General features: G+C 40.7%; 1 protein-coding gene across 12 annotated transcripts in view; it reads right to left on the reverse strand.

Annotated features, from left to right (window-relative positions):
• Dlg2 (discs large MAGUK scaffold protein 2) overlaps nt 1-21,716 on the reverse strand; it is a 1,704,707-nt gene that overhangs the window by 19,365 nt on the left and 1,663,626 nt on the right. For 7 of the 12 annotated variants that reach the window (XM_048360014.1, XM_048360019.1, XM_048360016.1 and 4 more), the window contains 2 exons: nt 11,154-11,199; nt 1,140-1,190 (listed from right to left, as the gene is read on the reverse strand). In XM_048360014.1, the coding sequence (XP_048215971.1) occupies nt 1,140-1,190; nt 11,154-11,199 (97 nt within the window). Of the gene's footprint in view, nt 1-1,139; nt 1,191-11,153; nt 11,200-12,004; nt 12,105-21,716 lie in introns of all 12 variants that reach the window. The other 5 variants (XM_048360010.1, XM_048360015.1, XM_048360012.1 and 2 more) reach the window with 1 other exon arrangement.

Below are 21,716 nucleotides of genomic sequence, written 5' to 3' on the forward strand. Positions count from 1 at the left end.
TTCCTTGTATGCACACCGAGTGTGAGGACTCAACCTACCCTGCATCTCTCCATTTGTACCCCGCGCCATGCAAGGGTGATTCTTAAGAACAAATCTCCAAGCGGTAAGAGCATCCTTCAGATGATTGACCCATGGAGCCCTGAAATGGGCCTTTGAATCCCAGGATGTGGATTTGCTACCTCCTGAAGTTTACTAACAGGGAAGAGCAACTGCAGCCTCTGTCAATGAAAAGTCCCATGTCGGGGAGTTCTGCTTATGCCCAGGCTATGCTTGCGCCATGTTAAAATACCTGAATTTAGTCAACTGAATGGGAAGAAGAAGTTCCAACCAGCTGGGTGCTGGTGACTCACGCCCGTAATCCTAGCTACTCAGGAGGCTGAGATCTGAGAATCACAGTTCAAAGCCAGCCCAGGCAGGGAAGTCCATAAGACTCTTATCTCCAATGAATCACTAGAAAATAGGAAGTGGTGCTGTGGCTCCAGTGGTAGAGCGCTAGCCTTGAGCTGAAGAGCTCCGGGACAGAGCCCAGGCCCAGAGTTCAAGCCCCATGGCCATCTACCCCCTGCCCCCCCCCAAAGACACTTTGTTTTTATAATTCCTTTTCTCAGTTCAAAATATTATCTCTTTTAAGATTTTCTTTTAATGCCTGGGATTAGGAGTAACTTTAGCTCACTTGGTACAACTCTCCATCTGATATTTTATTTTTTTTCTGTAATCTCCTCGTCATCAAGCCTCCATATAAATAAATGCCCGCGGGTGAAGGAACTATGGGCCCTGGAGAGGCCTGTGGTGGCTTGTATCTCACATCTCCTAGAGAATTTTTCTCAATACTGGCTGATAACAATTTCCCAGGAGGTTTTCTCCATTTCTCCTCCAGCTAGGGCCACTAGGTAATGAGGGTGTGTTCTTTCCCATTGAGGCCACCCCGCACAAACCCTCTGCCCTTCCTTGGGACTTGCTGTTGCTCAGCAGAAAAATTGTCTGGTGATAGAGTCCAAGAGAGACCGCTGGGTGTGCTCTGAATATACCTGAGCACCAAGCTGAGTCTCTCTCCCTAGTCCTTTGTGCTTCCTCTCCCTTAATAGGATCACCCGGTCTTTGATCTACTATCAAAACTCTGTGTAGGATGAGAAACTTACTTTCCTGCCTTGTGACAGGCTCGTAAGAAAGAATGAGGTCTTCTTGTCCTCCTAGGAAGGAAAGAAAAGAGAATTACAGTTGACTAGCAGCCATCACACACTATAGCGATAGTCCCTGCTCTGAAATGTAGGAAACACGCACAGTTCAGGGTTCATTTTCCTTGCTGTCTCCTTGAACCATTAAAAAAAAAATCATCCCTTCATCCTCATAAAGCTAGCTCTCAAGCACTATTTTAGTGTCACGTTATCACGCAGCCATAACTGTAAGTACTAACTGGCTGCCGCTCTCTGCGTAGGGCAGTGATCTGTGGGACTGCGTTCTGTCTGATGCCGGAAATGGAGTGCCATGCCTCTAGGCCACGCTTCATCACCTAAAGTGAAGTCATTCGGTTCAAAGAAAGGCGCCACTGGACACTTTTTTTTGGCTACCTAATCAGAATTTCTGTCTTTTGATTTTATTTCTCTACTTTTGAACAACCTATTTCAATTTTGACAATAACATTCTTCCGAATATATTCCAGGATACTAAGGGCTTTCCTCTCCTATTGAATCAGCGGGGAAATGCTGGAGGTCAGTTTGAGAGTTGAGAGGAGGCTGGGGGTCAGAGCTCAAAGGCAAAGCACCTGCTCAGCATGTGTGAGGACCAGGGTTCAACTCCTACTACCCACCTCTCACCAAAAATTTAGAGGCGTTCCCTACATCATTGGTTCTCATGGTTGATAAGCCATGCCTTGCAACACTGCAGAGAAAGTGTCCATTCCTTCCGAGTACTTGCTGTAACACCTCTGTTTTGGGGCGGGGGGGGGGGGGCTCAAGCCAACAAGCACTGTGGAGAGTACGTGGCACTTGGACAATTATTCTTTCAATCATCTATTTTATCCACTGGATTAATTGGTCATGGTATTACCAGGTTCCCTTCCTATATTTGCATTAGGCTTAGTATTTATTGACTACTCTCTAGTATGAAAACGAGGTAAAGGCTGTTGAAAATGCTACAGGTGATGGGGACAAGGAATGGACCATGGGGCAGCATGTCCTGAAGCCAATGGCACCCACATTTCTTTTGCTCACCACTCCAGAAATGCTTTTTTAAAAAAAAACAAAAACTTTGTCAATGAGGGACGATCCTTTAATAGCACCAGGACAGGGAAAAGAAGTTAATTTGATGACTGACCAAGAACTGTTCAGAGGACTTTCCCCTTTTCTGAGCAGGGGTTTTGTCTGTGATGAAGCAGTTCCAATTGTTTTCAGGAAAAGAATGATTCCTTCTGAATAAACTACTGAAAGTCAGTCTAGGCTAAGCAAACAGTGGTTGATTTCAAGCCTCTTGGGATCTCAAGATGGAGATACGTAGTGCTCATAAGCCATTCAACTCCTATGGAGAAGGTAGAGTTTTAGGACTAGATGGGTGGTAGACCATGCGGGAAGAATCCAGATCATAGAATCGCCAAACCTTCAAGGTTAGGTGATATCTCAATCTCCCCTATAGACTGAGAACCCCAGAGAGGCAAAGACCAAGTTTCACTCATCCCTGCCCCCCCACCCCAGTGCTCTGTCAACTGCTCAATGTAACAATGTCAATGAACTCACAGTGTGACTTCATTCATGAAAAACAGGGCGAGGAACGAGGCCAGTGGTAGGTTCTACTCTGCATTTATGTCTATATGATCATTTCACTTGGGGAAATAAGGTTCTCTTAAATTTCTCTAAGTTACATTTTTCTTAATAAATAGAGCACATCGTGCTTCAGTATGAATCTCTTTCCAGTCGTCTTGGGAATCATACCGATGGGACGTTCTGAAGGAAGTCCTTAAGATAGGGAAAAGTCAGGGCAAAACATAGTCTTTAACTTTCGGAGTCTCTAGTTCTTTCTTTATCCATTGCTTCTTGGGGTTGCTTCTTCTGGCAGGCCCAGGTTCTCATGAGAATATTGGTAGCATTCTACTCTTAAGGCCCTGTGCAAATAGGTACCATGTCCTTTTGCCAGTAAGCCTGCAGGGTTGGCATTACATAAATAATTGCCAATTCATTTCCGTGTGCCATTTTTAATTTTCTGATTCCATAAAAATGCCCCGAGTAATGGCAAGGAAATAAAGACAACAGCAAAGGGAGGATAATCCAGGTCTGCATGCCCCTTTGCAGGTCTTTTAGCAAATCCCTTGGTGTCTGTTCTGTCTTTCTTAGGTACCAAGTAAGCTGGCGACCCATGGTTTACAGATGCAGAGGTTAGGATTAAGAGGTGTTCATGAAGCCTGTCTGCTTCCTGAGCTAGCAAATAGTATAGTCAAGATTTGAAGCTACGTCTTTTGCTTTATTTTGTTTTCTCCTCTGTCTCAAAAGGGTGAGCAGGAGACTTTTCTGGGGCTGGGAAAGAGCTTGCAAGTTGACAAAGAATGACAGGCAAAAATCAGGCCAGAGTCACTTGAGAGGCCGTGAGGTGTTTTATCTCTAAGTTCTAGGTCCTCTCTCTTTCTCTATCTCTCTTTGTAGGCCTGCATGTTACTGTGTCATTTCCATAAAAATAGTGTCCCTTAGTACTTTTCTCTTTTTTTTTCCCCTCAGATGAGGTTGGCACTTAGAAGTGAAAGGGACAAAACTATTTCTTGGTTTAGTTTTGGCAACTTCATGGCCGGGAGAGTGATGGGGTTTGGCAGAAGACTTTGTGACAGCCTTCATAAAATACTGTGTGTGAAGTGGAAGCCTGTCACAGGGAGACATCCACTAATAGGTCTTCAGGATAGAGAAAAACAAATTGTTATACTTCAGGAATTCTTGGAAACAAAATGAGGGGAGGGAATGAAGATTGACGGTAGTCCATTTCATCTTCTCAACTTGGTTTTTAGTACCTGCATAGAATGGTTATTAGGAGTAAATTGCACCAGGTACTGGTAGCTCACACCTGTAATCCTATGGACTCAGGAAGTTGAGATCTGAGGATTTCAGTTTGGAGCCAGTCTATGCAGAAAAGTCCGTGAGACTTTAATCTCTAATTACCCAGCCAAAAGCCAGAAGTGGAGGTGTTGTTAAGGTGGTAGAGTGCCAGTCTTGATTGTAAAAGCCAATGGCAACTCAAGGCCTTGGGTCTAAGCCCCAATACTGTCTCTCACACACACAAAGGTATGTTAGGATTTTAGAGTCAGAATATTAGCATTAAGAGAGGATTTGGAGTTCATGTGCTTCATTGCTACTATGTTGTTCCTCTTACTCTCATTACTGCTGAGCCTCATAAAATTCTGCAATACAGTTCCTCTGGCAGCTGCCATCTCGAGGTGAGAGTTGAAATCTTGACTAAAATCGACTTGCCAGATACTTATTTTACATATGAACTAAAATTCTGAGTAATTATTTTCAAGATAACTTGGTGAGTGAATTAGAACTTCAATGTCTCTATAGAATGTTCAGGAGATGAAATTACTTAATATACATAAACTCTTAAAACCAGACTTAGTGTATAGCTAATACTACGTACTATGTTAATAATTTTCACTGAAATAGTTTGATGGGTAGTACTGGATGGTAGCAAGTACTTGATAGAGCATCAAGAACCTTGGATTACAAGCCACCGGGAAAAGTAAAAATTACATAAGGACTCAGAATTAAAAGGTCTGGGTTGGGGCTGGGGATATGGCCTAGTGGCGAGAGAGCTTGCCTCGTATACGAGGCCCTGGGTTCGATTCCCCAGCACCACATATACAGAAAATGGCCAGAAGTGGCGCTGTGGCTCAAGTGGCAGAGTGCTAGCCTTGAGCAAAAAGAAGCCAGGACTGGCCAAAAAAAAAAAAGGTCTGGGTTGGTATTGCAAGGTTATTGCTTATTAATGAGGTATGTAGCCTCTTGAAGCGTTAACTTCTTCCTATATAGACTGGTTATTAACGTAAGAAATATTTAGTAGCTTTATTGTGGAAATCAAGTGAGGTAACAGATAGACTAATGGGAAAAAAAGGCAGGCGTGGTTACTTAAATCTATAATCCCAGATGCTTGGGTGACACAGAACAGAAAGGTCATGGTTTGAGGCCAGCATGGGGGAAAATTAATGATATTGAGATTGTCTCTTAATGGATAAGCCAAGAGTAGTGAGTGCTTCATGCTTGTGACCCCGTGCCTGGTAGGCATGGTGAGGAGGACCAAAGCCAGCGTGGCTCAAACATGTGAGACTCTATCCCCCAAATTATTAATGCAAAAAAAAGGGCTGGGGGCATGATGCTAGCGGTAAAGCTCCTGCTTAGCAAAGCCAAGGCCCTGAGTTTCAACTGGAGTACTGTCGGAGCTGAGGGAAAGGAATGGCCGCCAAGAGCCACATGAGAAGCGCGGACTAAGGCAGAGACTACAGATGCTGATGTATGTGATGCTGCTGTCTCCTTATCTCGAGATCGTTCTGAAAATTCCACTTAACGCATGCACAGCAGTGGCGTAGAAGGATGTTCATCAGCTCTCCGGCAGCCATGGTGAGTAGAGAGCGCTACTGACCTTCAAGAAGGCAGAGCGTTCTTAGCTCTAGAGGTCTGCCTGGTCCCTGTTACACCTGCTTGGTGTTCATACAGGGCTAACAGAGAACTGCCACCGCTCCAATCTGCCCTTGACTACTGACGGAAATCTGGAACTATCCAAACATTAAGATAGCACTGAAGTGGCATTTTGCATGTTTAGGTGATGCACGCTAGAATTCACTGCCTTTTAGCTGCTACTCAAACTAATTGGACTCAGAACAAAATCGTGACAAAGGTTGAGAAGGCGAGGCAGGGGTCTGAGCTGCCCGTTGGAAGCTGAGGTTTGTATGCGCGTGGGTAGGTCCACGAGGCTTAAGGAGCGCTGCCGCAGGGTGTGGTTCTACGACATCCCGTGAATGCAGTGCCCAGGGACCTGGGACTACTCATCACTCGCCCTGCTTTAAAGCCATTTTGTCCCTGGAGGCAACAAGCAATGTGCTCAAAGGAAAAAAATACAACGCCTGGACACTGGCAAAAAAAAGAGAGGCTTTTTGTATTTGTTTAGACAGCTATGCATAGGACCTAAAGTCACTCAGAATTATAGGACAATATAGTTTATTTTGATTTCAACGTTGCTGCTTTCTAGACACCATGTCCGTGACAAGCCTCTGTGGTTTTTCTTGGGATACTGCCCTTTCTAGAGAGTTCTTGTTTGGCTGGTAAGGGAGCCTTTCCCACGTTTTCCAAAGCTCAGCTCACAAGCACTTCCTTTCCAAACTAGTTTTGATGCTCTTATCATCCTTTAGGGTGACTTCTACTACTGAGCAACATTTGTTCATGTGTGAACAAATGAGATGAGACCTAAAGTTATTCATATTTACACTAGGGCTCATGGCACCTAAGACTAAATGAATGTACCTCTGAAATTCCTTGTATTTGTGTCTGGACAGAATTAAAAAAGATTCTGAGCTTTGACATTCATTCATTTAATGGAAATCTGAGTGTCTGATCTTCTGTAATCTCAGATGAAACCCAAATCATCATGGAACCTAGCTCCAAATCTTCTCTCTTCTTATAGATAATTTATAGGTATTATTTTGGGTGTTATCATGACACATTATTCCAAAGACTTGTCAAGCAGTTAAAAAACTTTGGCTCAATGTTTATAATTATTTTGGAAAAAGTATCCCCTCATCTAAAATACTCTTAAAGAAGTGTAATTTGCAAAGCGCAAGGTAGTTCTTGTATCTGCACATTCTGTAAGAATGACTAGGGAGAAGGGCAGGCTATTTTCAGTGGATTCATTCTTTATGTCCACCTGAGACAGAAAACTCAAACTTGAAAACAGCACTGAGGAAGTTAGTGTCATTGGTCTTCATCACACAACAGATTAGCTCCATCTTTCCTCCCACTAAACAGAAGGTGCCGAAGACATCAGCAAGACAAGGAATTGGTCAACTCTGCTTCGCCTGATTGTTTCTGAGTTTCAAGGGCACTAGTGAGCAAGGCGCTTTTTTGAACTACAGAAAGGGAAGGGCAAGAAGAATGTTATGATGTCAATGCCCTTGAAGGATTCCATCAATAAGAAGCTTAGGTGATTCTAAAATGCAATTTTGTATCCCATCATAACATCACTTATTTCATTCTTTGGTCTGTATCTTTCTTCCTCCTTGGGCCTACCCTTTCCTGCCATCATTCCTTTCTTGTGCTTTTTTTCTTCTATCTATACCAATCAAATTCTCTAAGGCCTTTCTAAAAAATCCCTAAAAATGTCATATTCTAACAAAACTATTTGGCACTCCACCTCAAAAAAGGCATACTTTTGTGTAATATTATGCCATAAAGAGGAAAAAAATATTTCAAATGATTTAACTTCTCAAATAACACTATTTAAACAAAAAGACAAATTTTGCCTCAGTAGTTATGGCTGTTTTGGGCCTACAGATTTCTAATACTCTTGGCAATTGCTTTCTTGATATATCATTTCACTAACGATTTATAATTTGTTAAGATCCTAGTTATAATAGGTATATCAGTCATCCAGAACTAGTAAAGTAGCTAGTAGGAAACCATAAGAACTGATTAAAAGGATGTGTTGGGTGAAGATTTCCATACAGTAAGCAAATGGCTTGAGGTGACCAAAGAAAGATCAGAAAGACTTTTTTTTTTATGGTGTTACCTACCTTTTCAGTGAAGTTTTCTGATCTTTTAATAAACATGGGAGTGGCCTTTAACATTAGAGGAAGAAACATTTTCATCATTTTCCCAATCATCCCTCAAATAAAGTCAGACACTTAGATGTAGTATCTGCTTAAAATATTAATCAAGAAGAAAGTGATAGAAAAGAGTCTCCCTACCTGATTTTGAAAGAACATTGCAATTTATAAACTTTTTTTTCCCCAGGGGATGGGCAATAGAAATGGGAAAGGAAAGGGTAAAACGAGAGAGAAAAATAAATTCATGATGACTTTTCCATTTTCTTGTGGGGAGTTTCAATTGATTTTTTGGGGGTAGAATGTCCAAATCTACCATGCTGAACTTTTCTTGAGCTTCTCTTTGAAAATTGAATCTTTGGGTTCTAGTCAGCTGAGGGTCAAATTGTTATTAGTCAGGTGGCTACTGTTTGCACAAATCACTTAAGGCCCACTGGTAGCTCAAGGGTCTTTTGTCTCTGTCGGAGCCAAATGTCCATTTCATTTCAAGCCATTTGCTTTGGATAAGGATGGTAAAAGGCAGCAATTGAAACAACAACAACAACAAAAAGGCTGAGATGATCACCGCAGGCAATGGGGTAATTGCAAAGAAAAGAACTGCAAACCAAAGCAATAACTTACTGTAGCTACTTTCGCTATCGCTGGCATTAGAAGAAACATGTTCTGCAAGAACAGCACAGCAAATTAAAAAAATACCAAGCATTGAAGAGCAGCCAGAACAGAAAGGAATACATCCATGCAACGCTACTAGAAATGGGAGCAGAAGGCGAGTCAAAGGCTGCAGAAGAGATTGCATTAAGGAAATTTAGCTAAGATAAAGATGAAAACTTTATCAACATTGTACCAGGAACAGTAGTAGACTTCTGCTTCTTCCTTGTAGTGAATAAGTGTTGAGTAGTGCCACTCAACACTTTTAGGTAGTTTCCCTTTTTAAACTATTTGTACCCATTTACCCAGCTCTGGTTTTCCCAATTCTTGGAGCTTCTAGTGTGTGGGTATTATTTTCTCACAGGCTTTTAATGTTTTCTCAATTTTAGTCTTTAATTATTTTGCAGGAACATTGACTTCAAATTGTTAATTGGTCCTTGGAACCCTAGGGGTTTATTTCTATTTAAATACTTCACAGATTCTCAGGATGGAATGGGATTCTTAAAGTTCTTTCTTTCCTCAGTGAGATTAGGAAATCTTGAAGAAGAAATGAGTCATGAGCCAGTCATGTCTGTATATTAAGGTCTTTGCTTAGCTAGCATCTTGGGGGAACAGAGAGGATGGGAGAAAAGTGGCATGACGTAAGGTTTCTAATTCATTTTGAATAACTTGCTTGTTAAATGGCATTCCAAATAATATTTTCATACAACACTGTTGTTGAAATATGGATGTGTGCACTGGTTATACACCAGACTTAGGGTTTATTTCCAAAGTCACCTGAACTACTGAAGTTAAAGATAGACAAACTCAGTCACCTTCTCCATATATAACTTCAAGTAAATAAAGTACATGTGACTGATTTCTGAAGCTCACTGGCAAAGACTTCAGTTTGTCAAAACACAATGCTTGTGTTCTTTAGAAGAAGATAGACATAACATTATTCCCTAACAGAAAAAGAAGACTTCGGAACTATATGTTCTTGCCAGCTGAGTGTTTTCAAGCATCAACCAATGAAATGAAAGCACGAGTTAAATCCACACAAAACATTTTCCTTTCTGCGGGTCTCGAGCCGGAGCTGAGTTGCGTAACAGGAGAAAGAGTGTGTGAATGTGTGCACACCTGTTTTCTGTTACTGGAAAGGTGGTTGCGGCCTGGAACCAACGCCAGTGCAGCTCACGGGCACAATCATCTTACGTACCTTGAAGTGGGGACAACTTGCTGCCTGTTTCTCACGTTTATGAGATGTTCTGTTTTTGTTTTTAGTGATAACGGGATTTGAACTCAGGGACGTAAGCAATGCCTTTGCGCTGCTTTTTTGCTGGTTATTTTGGAGCTAGAATCTCTGACTTTCCTGCCTGAATTGGCTTTGAGCTCCTAATTCTCCGAGTCTCAGGATTACAGTGGTGAGCCCCTGACTAAATACGCTCAGATTTTAATGAGTAAATAAGCATCTTTGTATTAAAATGCTTTCTCCTTCTTAACCAGAAAATTTACGGATTTTCCCGTGTAGTGCTTGATGTCAGGTAGATCATGTTAAAGATAGTATTTAAATTTCAGCCACCAGAATACTTTCTTATCACATTCTATACCATGACTCAAAGATAAAGTTTTCATCTTTAAGGAGACCAAGTACTCGGCATCAGATTTTGCTTCCTACGTATGTATATGTTAACAACCACTTCAAATCTGCAACTTGAATTATGAAAGGGGTCATCACACACGTTTAAATAAACAGCCCTTGAAAATGGAGTCCAGCTCAATGCTATTATGAAATGAACAGCTTTGAAAAGATTTCCCAGAGCCGTTAAAGTAAAATGAAATCAAACAGATGACACAGTTGCAAGAGTGCTCAAGATTTGGTTCTGATTCCATTGGCGCCTACACAATGGGGTTGGTGTTAAAGAATATGAAATCATAGCATAGGATATTGACATATCAGCTCAGTATTTTTAATTGCCCAGTGCAATGAGACACAGACCAAAGACTTGAATAACTAGAAAATGTAAAAGTCTAATATGGTTTTCATTCTATCCTACAAAATGCAGACCTGATAATTTACTGCAGCTAATAAATCAAAAGATATTAATACATATAGGAAACTTGTATCATACAAACAGTTCAAGGAGGATCACTGCAAGTCAGAGAAAAAAAATCAATCAAGTTAATAAGAAGGAATTATTCATGAAGGATCAAATGACTTAATTTTTGAGAATGCATGTTCCTTTTGATTAATTATAAAATGGCTTCTATACTAATAGCAAAGTACAACTCGAGTATGGAATTTGGCAAGGTCATTAAGGTCATTTCCATGTGGAAAAGGCAGAAGAAAGCACATAAAGAATATTGCTACTTTGCTGTTCTAGAACATTCAGCTCACCCTTTCTTTCAACATGGCCTCTTGCTCTCTGGTAGCAGTTGGGCAGTAGAGCAAGCGGAGGCTGCCTGGGTAGCAGGGGTCATGTTGGCCACTTCACAGGGTCAGAAAGGGCGTGTTAACTGCGACACAAGTTAGAGTGCCTGACACACTTTGCTTTTCAATGCTGACATGCAGAACAAAAACGAGTGAAAATTACTTTGTAGGAGCATTCACAGCTAGGTGACAAATGAAACTTGTATCTTGTGCATGCTAGGAGTGAAAGGCCCTCAGGAAAAGGAGCAAAAGCCAAACTCAAAAAGGAAAGGAAAAGAAAAGGAAAAGTTACAGTGACCATTCCTGGAAACTTACTCAGAGTCTTTGTTCCATAACCGTCGTCACCTAATCCGGGGATGTCCTGCATGGAAGTCCCCAGAGAGAGCAATGAGAGAGGAAGAAGAGCCACGGAAGAGGAAGGAAGAAGTCAGTGGAGTTGAAATGGATACTACCATGACAGACCGTGTTGCCCGAACAATCTGGATCCCACTGGCTCTTTTGGAAAGGACTTCTACCCCCCCAACTCCCTGGGCTGAGACTTAAGAAATGTCTGATTTGTAGATCGACTGGAAAGGTTCAAGGAAGATTTAAGGAAAAAAAAAAAAAAAGGAGGAGAAGAAAGAAAGACAACAGGATTCCGTAAGTTCCATTTATCCATGTTGCCACTGACGTGTCTCACGCAAAAGCATCATCTCCTCCAATTGTGTATCAAAAGTCTGAGATTTAGTATTCATCAGTACCAGCTTGCTGCTCGGATGGTATTTCAGGTTTCCTGGGAGCAGAAGAGTGTGCACGTGGGCCAGGAAGCAACCAAGAGAATCCAATTGCATTCCAAAAAAAACACTGGTGGCAATAGAACGGAGTATCCCCCCCCCCACCGCACCCCCAAAAAGAAACTCGTCCGAAGCCCTAGGGAGTTGTGTACACCAGACCCATCCTGGTCAGTGGGAAACATTGGCTGGAGGCGAAGTCCCTCCCCGTTGCTTTCCGCAAGGAGCAGCCACACCAAGGATCCAGACTGCGGTCAAGCACCGGTCACAGTAGTACGACCTGCCCTGCCTGCCTGCCGTGTGGGTGGCCTACGTGTGCGGCATGCGCGCTGCCCGTGAAGGACTCGGTGTTCTCTCGTGTGGCGTGTGTGGCATGAGCTCGGAGAATCTACTTACGTTCAGGATCACTGGTTTCCTGCTCACTCTGCTCCTTGTTCTTGTAGAATGGGAATTTTCGTGAAAAGATGAAGCTCTTTTTACGCTTGTCATTGAATGACTGTGAAGGAGAAAAGGCATGGGGCAAAAACAGGGGACGTCTAATTGTTGTCACACTCATGCTGACAAAACAACTAGTCTGTAAAAGCAGAGAGAGCTGGAGTGACACAAGTGGATACTCTGTGGAGGTGCTAGAAGGTTCTCAGGCAGAATCGGTTTTCAAGGAGTTTCAATTTGGAATGAGGACACCTGGTAAAAATGGCCGTATAATTTCACGACTGCTTACAGTAGATGGGGATGGAGGGGAAGACTTTGTCCTGGCTCGGAAGCGTGCTAGGCCATCACCACCTTTTCTGAACCATAGTGTCTTTCTCTACAGGAGAATAAAGATGATAGTCGCTTGTAGGTGATGAGACTCACATAGGACAACAGAAACATCAAATGCTAAACAAATTTCATTGTCCGTATCTTTACTTCTCGGTGTCTAGGTGCCCGTTACGATCATATAGACAGGGCTGGGAATATGGCCTAGTGGTAGAGGGCTTGCCTTGTATACATGAAACCCTGGGTTCGATTCCTCAGCATCACACATATAGAAAAAAAACCAAGAAGTGGTGCTGTGGCTCAAGTGGCAGAGTGCTAGCCTTGAGCAAAAAGAAGCCAGGGACAGTGCTCAGGCCCTGAGTCCAAGGCCCAGGACTGGCAAAAAAAAAAAAAGAAAGATAGTATAGACATTATTATTTCAGTTTGAGTTTAATCAAAGCCATATGGAGTAGCATGAAGATTTATGATATGTGGTCATTATAATATGACATTATTATTCAAAAGGTAATTTAGCTTGATGCCATCATTTTATAAACTAGGAGTCTGAAGGACAGAGAGGTCAAGTCCCATGTCAATATAAGGAGCTAGTTAGTGACAGCCACTAGTCTATATTATGATAAGAATGGCTGCCTTCAAAAATTACATATATACATATAAATATAACATATGCACACACATACCATTCCATTAGCTTAAAGAAGCTGAATTAAAAATAATACATAGTGCAGCTTAAATATATTCTTTCATATTATGTGGGTCATCTGGAATATCTTACCTTAGGAAAATTTCATTTATTTTCCTATTACTGTTATTATGTGAATGATTGGTAGGTTCGTAGTCATTTAACAAGCCATATAGACCATACAAATCGTATTAATTTCATATTCATCAAGTAAACATGTTTCTCAAACTTGACCACTATCCTCATTTGCCTGAGAGTTATTGGAAAATTTTAAAATAATTTCCTGAGGAACAAGGTTTATGACCCACACATTTTAAAGTCAGTGTGCGTAAATTGTGAATATAATTTAGAAAAGGATATTCTAAAAAAGGAAATCCTTTTGGTAATGGTAGCTAGTATGAATTAATGTAGAGTCAGCAAGGTAACTACTTGGAAAGAAAGAGAGTTTGTTGATTGCCTGTGTTGTGTCCCCCTGGTGGGACTTAGTCCAGTGTCTTGATGGGTTTGAAGTCTGATTAGATGGCAAAATAATGTCTTCTGTTAGGATATATTAAAGTGATCTGTGTTAATGCTGCCATTCAGAAAGTTAGGGACTGTCACTTCAACTTAGTGGACCTTAATAAAAAGACTATGAAAAAGAATGAATCTAATACTTAGTAATTTATGACTGCAGAGGACAAATCTCCTGTTTCATATTAAATCATTAAAAATATATTCTCAGGGGAAAAAGAAGTACAGATTCAGGACTTAAGCCTCTGCTGATAGCAGAGTTCAATATAATTTCATCATAGTTGGTAACTGCAGATTGACCTCCAGAAAAAAAAGGTTGGGAATGATCCTTAAATTTTCCCAGTTAGAAATGATCATCCTTAAAGGAGTATTAAGTATTTTTTTTTCAGCACTCCAGTTTCATGCTACTTTTACATTTGAAGCATATTTAAAGTTCAGTAACTGAAAAATAAAAGAAAAATACCATGTAAGAATTAATGGGCATGGGATATTTGTAAGGTATGTTAGACATTTATCTTCAACATTACAGATGAAGTCATGCAAAAAATTATGAATTTTCATGCAAATACAAAACAACACCAAAAGGAGAAAAGGCTGGTGGGAAAACATCCACAGATGGGTTATGTAGAGGCTTTATGGGCTGCATGCAAGAGGCACCACTTAAATTGTCTCAAGGGTCAAAGGAAAAGGTGTTGCTTCTGCTTAATTCTTCTATGTCTCAAAGCCAGGAATGTAATGTATTAACACTTCCCAAGTATGTTCTGTATCATTTGTCATCTGATTGGGGCATAATACTGAACACCACACTTTATTTATAAAGGACAGATAATACGTAATCATAGGTCAGAAATGAAATGATCTAGCATAGTCTTATTAGCAAAAGCCATTTTGTAATGGAATTATTGGTTACACTTCCTGATATTTATGGACACAAAACCAAATCATGACTTCCTTTCACACAGCTTTACAAGTCGCACACTTAGGGTCTTAGAAACCTTTACAGCTGAAATATTAATGTGTTTTCTAACGTGCTAATACTCCATTTTTATTACATGTGTAATATTAAACTTTTGCTGTTGTAAGTTTTTTTTTAATGTAGGAAAAGAAAGTCTACGATATGAATGTTAGGTTAGAATAATTAGTTAGGACGTTTGGCTTATTGTTCGATTCTTAATTGTACTTGATTAATTCGATTCTTTTTCTCTATATTACAGCGTCTTCAATCTCTACATGGCAGAAAACTTTGAATAGAGACTTTGAAAATACCAATTAAATATGGCAAGAGGTAAGCTGGCATAACTAAGAATTCTGTTTTGGAATTTGACATAAACCATAAATTTTTATGACTAAAATTGATAAAAAAAACTTGACACTTAAGCATTTATGTGGCAAGCTTAGTTCTAAAAGCAACGCATGTTTAGCCTTTATGCTAACTTTATGAAGTTGCTCCCGTACTGGCTCAAGGTCACAGGAGTAGTGAGCAGTAAAGTCAGGAATTGAATTTGCTAATTTTTTTTTTTTTTTTTTTTTACTGAGAATAATACTGTTCTTGTGAGCTCAGAGGTTTCTGAAACCCAAACATGCTTCAAGTTCAGATTTAAAATGATTAGCATTTGACTCTTGTATGTGATGCTACAACCTGTCATTCCTGAAATTTCACTGGTAATTACTGAATTTACCAGCTGCTGTGGCGTTAGGAACATCTCTTTTGAGGTTTCTACTATGATCTTAGATACTCATTCAGGTATTTGAGGAGTTTATCTCATTTTTCTTGTTCTTTAGTGTAAAAAATATACAGAGTGGGAAGTGACAGCTCATGGGTATGGGGTTTCTTTTAGGGTAAATTGTTCTGAAATCAGATTGTGGTGGTGGTTCTATAATCCCGTGACTATGCTAATGAAATATTGAATTTGTGAGTTATATCTGTGACTTATGTATTATCAATAAGACCATTTAAAAAGCAAGCTCCCCCAGCCCACACCAATAGATGAAAGGAAACAATTGCTGTAGATTTCTTGTTTAACTTCAATTCTCTCCTACTCTTGCTGTCAATCAGATGTATATGTCTTTTGTGGGTCTGACTCTGTCTTGTGTCAGTTAAGTGAACATCTTTCGTGTTGTGACAGACATTAGTAAGTATCTCATCACTGCCATTCACATATCTTTCCCGTCCCCCCAACTTAGGTCCAGCCGGATTACCCAGATGTAATGCATTGGTGAGCTGGTTATTTAAATACCTGCTTTACAAAGAAAGCAAAGGAAACACAATTCTTAAAATCATTTCTTTTCCCCCTTCCCCCAGATTCCATGTTCTTAAAAATGTGAGTGAATCTTGAAAATTTTTCTTCTAGAAAACTTGAAAAAAGTGTAGGGATATGTTTTAGTTTTCCTTCTTATCTGCCCGCTCTACTTTCTCACGCTTCAAGTGTTTCATCGTTCTAAAATGTCACCTTCGTGATAAGAATGTTCTTTGGGGTGGATTTAGATTTAAATTTATATTGAGCTCAGACATACCTTTTCTGCAGCCTCCCAAAATTTCCTAAATACTTCTATCTTTTTGTGGTTTCTTGGGAACGTTATTACCGTATATTTGCTATAGTCCCAGCACAAGGCGAGTCCCTGTCTCCACCACCAACAAAGCCTTGTGTGGTAATGGCATTGTGATTATGTCCTATGTGAGCAATTACGGTTGAAATGACCTGATGCAGTAGAAAGAGAACAGTCCTCTATCATCTGTAGTATGGTTAGTAGTGTAGGTAGTATTGTAAAGAAATTTTGAACTCTACTTGGCAGGTGTAACAATTCTGAAACAATGTGAAATATGCTGTAGGACTAGTAAGTGAATAAACCAGGGATGTTGCTGGGCAGGAGAGCTTCCCTTGTGAATGAGGACATGGAATGCGGAAGGAAACAAGTATCTTATAGTAATGAGAGGTATCAGCTGTAAACTTACAGACTGTCTAAATTTTGTAGCTTTGCCTCATACATCAGCCTGGGTACAGTGATATATGATGTAGTGAGGTAGCCAGAGGTACACTTAAATCTTTAAAAAAAATGACACTAGAAGACAAAACCTGAATGATTTCTTTCTTTTGCTGACAAAGGGCTGATTCCAAAGCTGGATCAAGGAACCTATAACATCAGTCTAAAACATTTTGTTGGGAGAGAAAGTGGTCCTGCTTCCTGATGGGCAGGCAACCTGAGAAGTGTTCCACATCACAAATGTAATATTCCTGCCCCAAAGGGTGAGTTTCTACGAACCCTAAAGAAATAATTAGGCAAATTAAAATACATGCTCTGAAAATATATGTCCCGAAAAAATGTCATCATTTTTATGACACAGTACAACTTCCTCTCAAAATAGTTCAGGGGAATGTAAGAGTTCGTAATTACCAAATTTGATAGATTTACCATTCTATTTGGTACATGTTTTTAAATTTTCATAAAAATGAACTCTGCTTAGTATACGGCTTTTTAAAATGCTTTAGACACTATTACCAGGAAAAAAATGTCTTGTAGCTTTCTTTTTTTGTTACTACTTTGAGACTAACCCCAATTCAAATTAAGCACAAAGACAGAGGACTCTCATTCAGGGCCTAGTGGAGGCAGCAAACTGGTTGATTATTAAAAAAAAAAAAAGTGAGCACTGGTCATCTTTGACCTCAAATGACATAGAAGGGAATTTAAAAAAAAAAAAAGTAAGATTCAGCCATTCTAAAAAAATTCTGAAATGGAAGAATCCCCAAATGAAATCTCTGGCCTCTTTTTTTTCTAGTTACATCATTCCTTGGACTAGTTATGCTAAATAAAGCACATTAGTATCAGTCTACATTTGAGGAGGCTGGAATCTAGTAGGAGAATTCGCCTAGCTAAGATGCTCTACAGAGCAAAGCTTGTGGACAACAACAATAGCAGAGACAACATAGTAAATGAGAGGTATACAAGTTATAATGGCTATTTCTGAAAAACAACAAATAACAAAGGTTGGTGAGGATTGGGGAAAAAAAATCTTATATACCATGGTAAGAACGTGAGTAAATATAGTCTTATGGCGAACAGTATGAAAGTTTCTCAAAAAACTACAACTAGTCAAGCACTGGTGGCTCACGCCTGTAATTCTAGCTGTTTAGGAGTCTGAGTCCTAAGGACCAAGGTTCAAAACTAGACTGGAAGTCTGTGAGACACTTATCTCCAATTAATCACCAAAAGGCTAGAAGTGGAGCTGTGGTTCATGTAGTAGAGTGCTACCCTTGAGCAGAAAAAGCTAAGGGACAGTGACCAGGCCCTAGGTTTAAGTCCTAGTACTGGAACTAAAACAACTAGAACTACATCTACTGTATGATCAGTGGTCCCACTTCTGAGTATGTACACAAAGGAAAGGAAATAGTATACCAAACAAAGATACCTGCCTGCCCATGTTTATCACAGCACTATTCATAATACCTAGGAGTCGACCATCCTAAATATTTACTCAAATACCTCTTCACTCTATTATATTCATTGGGGGATCACACTTCTAACAAATGAATCTTCTGGGATCAAAGCACAACTAAACCATAATAATGCCTTTTTGTAGATATTAGGTATTGGGTCATTGAAGCATCACTCTGAAGGAATTAATGTTTTCTTCTGAAAGTGAGCTGCTATAAAAATCATGACTAGCCGTTATTACTCTCACTGGCTTCCTGTCTCACCATATAATCTTTCCCTCCTATAAGACTTCTGCCATAGTGCTACAAGGCCGTTACCAAAGCTCAGCTAATGTAGCACAATGCCTATGGATCACTAAAACTAAACCAACCCCAAACTAAACTAAACTTGCCAGACATAGGCATCTTGTTACAGCTATGAAAGGTGAACCCAGGTATATACAAAGACTGTGTATAATGCCTTCAACCAAACCATCAGCACTGTGCTGAATGATAGATAGCAGAGGCAAAGGAGTACATATATATGAGTCCAATGATGACAATTTCTAGAACGAGGAAAAGTAAGGTAAGTAGGGGAAATCACAGCAATGAGAGAGGGGAGAACTGTGTCTTTTCCATCCACTATTATGGTCATCATCAAGTAATTATGGTTACATTCCAAGTTATTTTTCTAGGGTATTTAATACGTCTGTTGTCTGTCTGTCTGTCTGGGTTTACTGGTAAATTCTAAGTATTTTAAAAAGAAGGAATAGGAAGCAATTCTCACAAACTTTTCCAAAGTATTTGAGAGGGTAAGGGAAGGTATAGAAATGGAGGGACAAAAGGTAGACAAATGTAGCAGTGGGAGTTACAACTTACGGGTGGGATGGGAAGGAAAAACTGTAAGAATGTGAAGGAAGGAATGACATGGTCCAAAAAGAAATGCACTCATTTCCTGACTTATGTAACCTTAACTCCTGTACACCACTCCATTGTAATGACCTAAGAATAAAAATGAACAAGAGAATAAATGCCCTGAATTCCCCTCTCTTCCCTTCATGTGTCTTTCCTACCCATGCTAACTTCACAATCCAGTAAACTCATTATTTCTTCCCAAGACACTAGCGATCGCTGGGCGAGTGTGTCACTGTGTACCAAGTGCCAGGTAAAGGCAGAGAGAATATGCTATTGTTTTTTCCCTCAAATGCTGCTTTTGCCCGGGAAGAGTTTTATACCTTGCTTGGTCAGGCTACACATACCATGCAACAATCACTTTCTACATGTGGAAAAGTACTTGCAGTATTAACGGTGCCTGGGTGACAGACAGCATCTAACAGCTGACATTACCCTTCTCTACTCAGTCTCAAGTCTCAGGTCAGAGGCTGATAGTGACCATCTTTACTCGGTAGTAACACGGATGCACTGGAGAGTCTACTGGTGGGGTTGGGTGATGATGACTCATGCCTGTAATCCTAGCTCCTTAGGCTGAGATGTGAGGGTCATAGTTCAAAGCCAGCCTGGCTTGGGGAAAATCTGTGAGACTCTTATCTTGAATGAGCTATCAAAAAGCCAGAAGTGGAGCTGTGACTCAGGTGGTAGAGGGCCAGGCGTGAACAAAAGAACTTAGGAACAGCACTCAGGTACCCAGGTCCTGGTTTCAAGCCTCAGGACCAGCATACACACACTTAAAAAGAGTATAGCAGCATGAGACTCAGCATATCTCCATCATTAGCTACTGCAACTTAGTTACTATAGTGCTAAATATACTCAAGCATGGAGGGCTCTGCCGTACTATATACTCAATAAACAACTTATTAACTGCTTTGTTATTACTCAGTAATCATTCACTGCTTTGGCCAAGTATTCATGCCTCTAATAGTAAAATAAAAAGAAATAGTAAGGAAATAAATGAATAAAATCTTCAGTGAACACGAGCAGAGGTTTCCTCCGATTTGGGAGAGGGAATATACAAACTCGCTCTTCCTTAGGCTAGCTCTTGCCAGATGGATTGGGAACTAAATTGAACCCTCACCGTGTCACCAGTGATGGTCCAGAGGCTACCACATGGGGCGCTCTCAGCGTTGCTAGCCGCTGTTTTGAGGAGTCCAAGGGGTCTCAGGGCAGGGAAGAGGGGCGTGGAAGCTGGAGAGTTTTGCAGGTGGGTTTTAAGTGGGAATTAAAAGAGTAGATTAAGAACTTAAATATGTCCAATGGATAGAATCGGATTTTTTTTTTTTTTTTGGTGCTATGCTAGCCCTGGGGCTTGAACTCAAGACTCTGGGCACTGACCGTTAGCTTTTTCAGTCAAGGCCAGTGCTCTATCACTTGAGACACAGTTCCATTCCAGCTTTTTTTTTTTTTTTTTGGCCAGTCCTGGGCCTTGGACTCAGGGCCTGAGCACTGTCCCTGGCTTCTTCCCGCTCAAGGCTAGCACTCTGCCACTTGAGCCACAGCGCCGCTTCTGGCCGTTTTCTGTATATGTGGTGCTGGGGAATCGAACCTAGGGCCTCGTGTATCTGAGGCAGGCACTCTTGCCACTAGGCTATATCCCCAGCCCCATTCCAGCTTTTTGGTGATGAGCTGGTGAAAAGAATTTTATGTCTTTCATGCCTGGGCTGGCTTTGAACTGTAATCCTCAGATCTCAGGCTCCTGAAAGGATAGCTTTATAAGCATGAACCCCATTTGGATTTTTAATTTAAAAAAATTAAAAAAAAATTAGTCTTAAAGATCATATGCAGGTAGAACTATTTTACTAGATGGAATTTTCTAGAAGGATATTTCAAATCAATCTTTGTGTCTATTTCTCATTCTATATAATAGGAGAATTGAGAAAGAGATTGTCAATGTGATTTCCAGTCTCTGATATTCTCTGATCCTGAGCTTTTAATCTTAACTACTTCAGTAATCTCCTATGGGATCCTTGCTGTGGGCTGCATGATTGTGTGTTTCCCGAGTACATAGGTTCAAACTTCATCTCCACAGTGATGGTGTTAAAAGGCGGCCCTTGGGGCTGGGGATATGGCCTAGTGGCAAGAGAGCTTGCCTCGTATACATGAAGCTCTTGGTTCAATTCCCCAGCACCACATATACAGAAAATGGCCAGAAGTGGCGCTGTGGCTCAAGTGGCAGAGTGCTAGCCTTGAGCAAAAAGAAGCCAGGGACAGTGCTCAGGCCCTGAGTTCAAGGCCCAGGACTGGCCAAAAAAAAGGCAGCCCTTGACGGTGATTGGGAAATGAAGGCAGCTCGTAAACAGAGTTCTAGTGCCTTTGTAAGAGGTCCAAGGGGTCCTGCTTGCTTGTCCTGTGAGGACACAAGAAACGGCCTGTCGGAAAACGAACGGAATTTCATTCGAAATGAATGGGAATGTCATGCTGAGATCAAAGGAGCTAGAACTCCCGTGGTGAACTGAAATGGTCAAACATGTTTGGGCAGTTAAGTATTTCTCAGGTCCTTATTATGATACAAATACAAATAAATAAGGGTAGTGCAGTGGGCAGTGTGAGTTGCTAGGCTGATGCTGACATGTGAACTGTGTTAATATTTTAAATAAAGTTTCATGATCTATAAATGAAAAAAGGAACCTGGACTGCCCCACAAAGCACATCTGCTGGCATCTGACCTGGAACTTACGAGTCGTAAATTTCTGCTACTTATATACCTGATGGAAGGGATGACTTTGATCAGGAGGCACTGTATTCTTAAAGGACTTCGTGAATGCCAACTGCTTGTACAACTGATTGAAAAAGG

Source organism: Perognathus longimembris, chromosome 13, assembly GCF_023159225.1.
Source record: "Perognathus longimembris pacificus isolate PPM17 chromosome 13, ASM2315922v1, whole genome shotgun sequence".
NCBI classification, from domain to species: domain Eukaryota; kingdom Metazoa; phylum Chordata; class Mammalia; order Rodentia; family Heteromyidae; genus Perognathus; species Perognathus longimembris.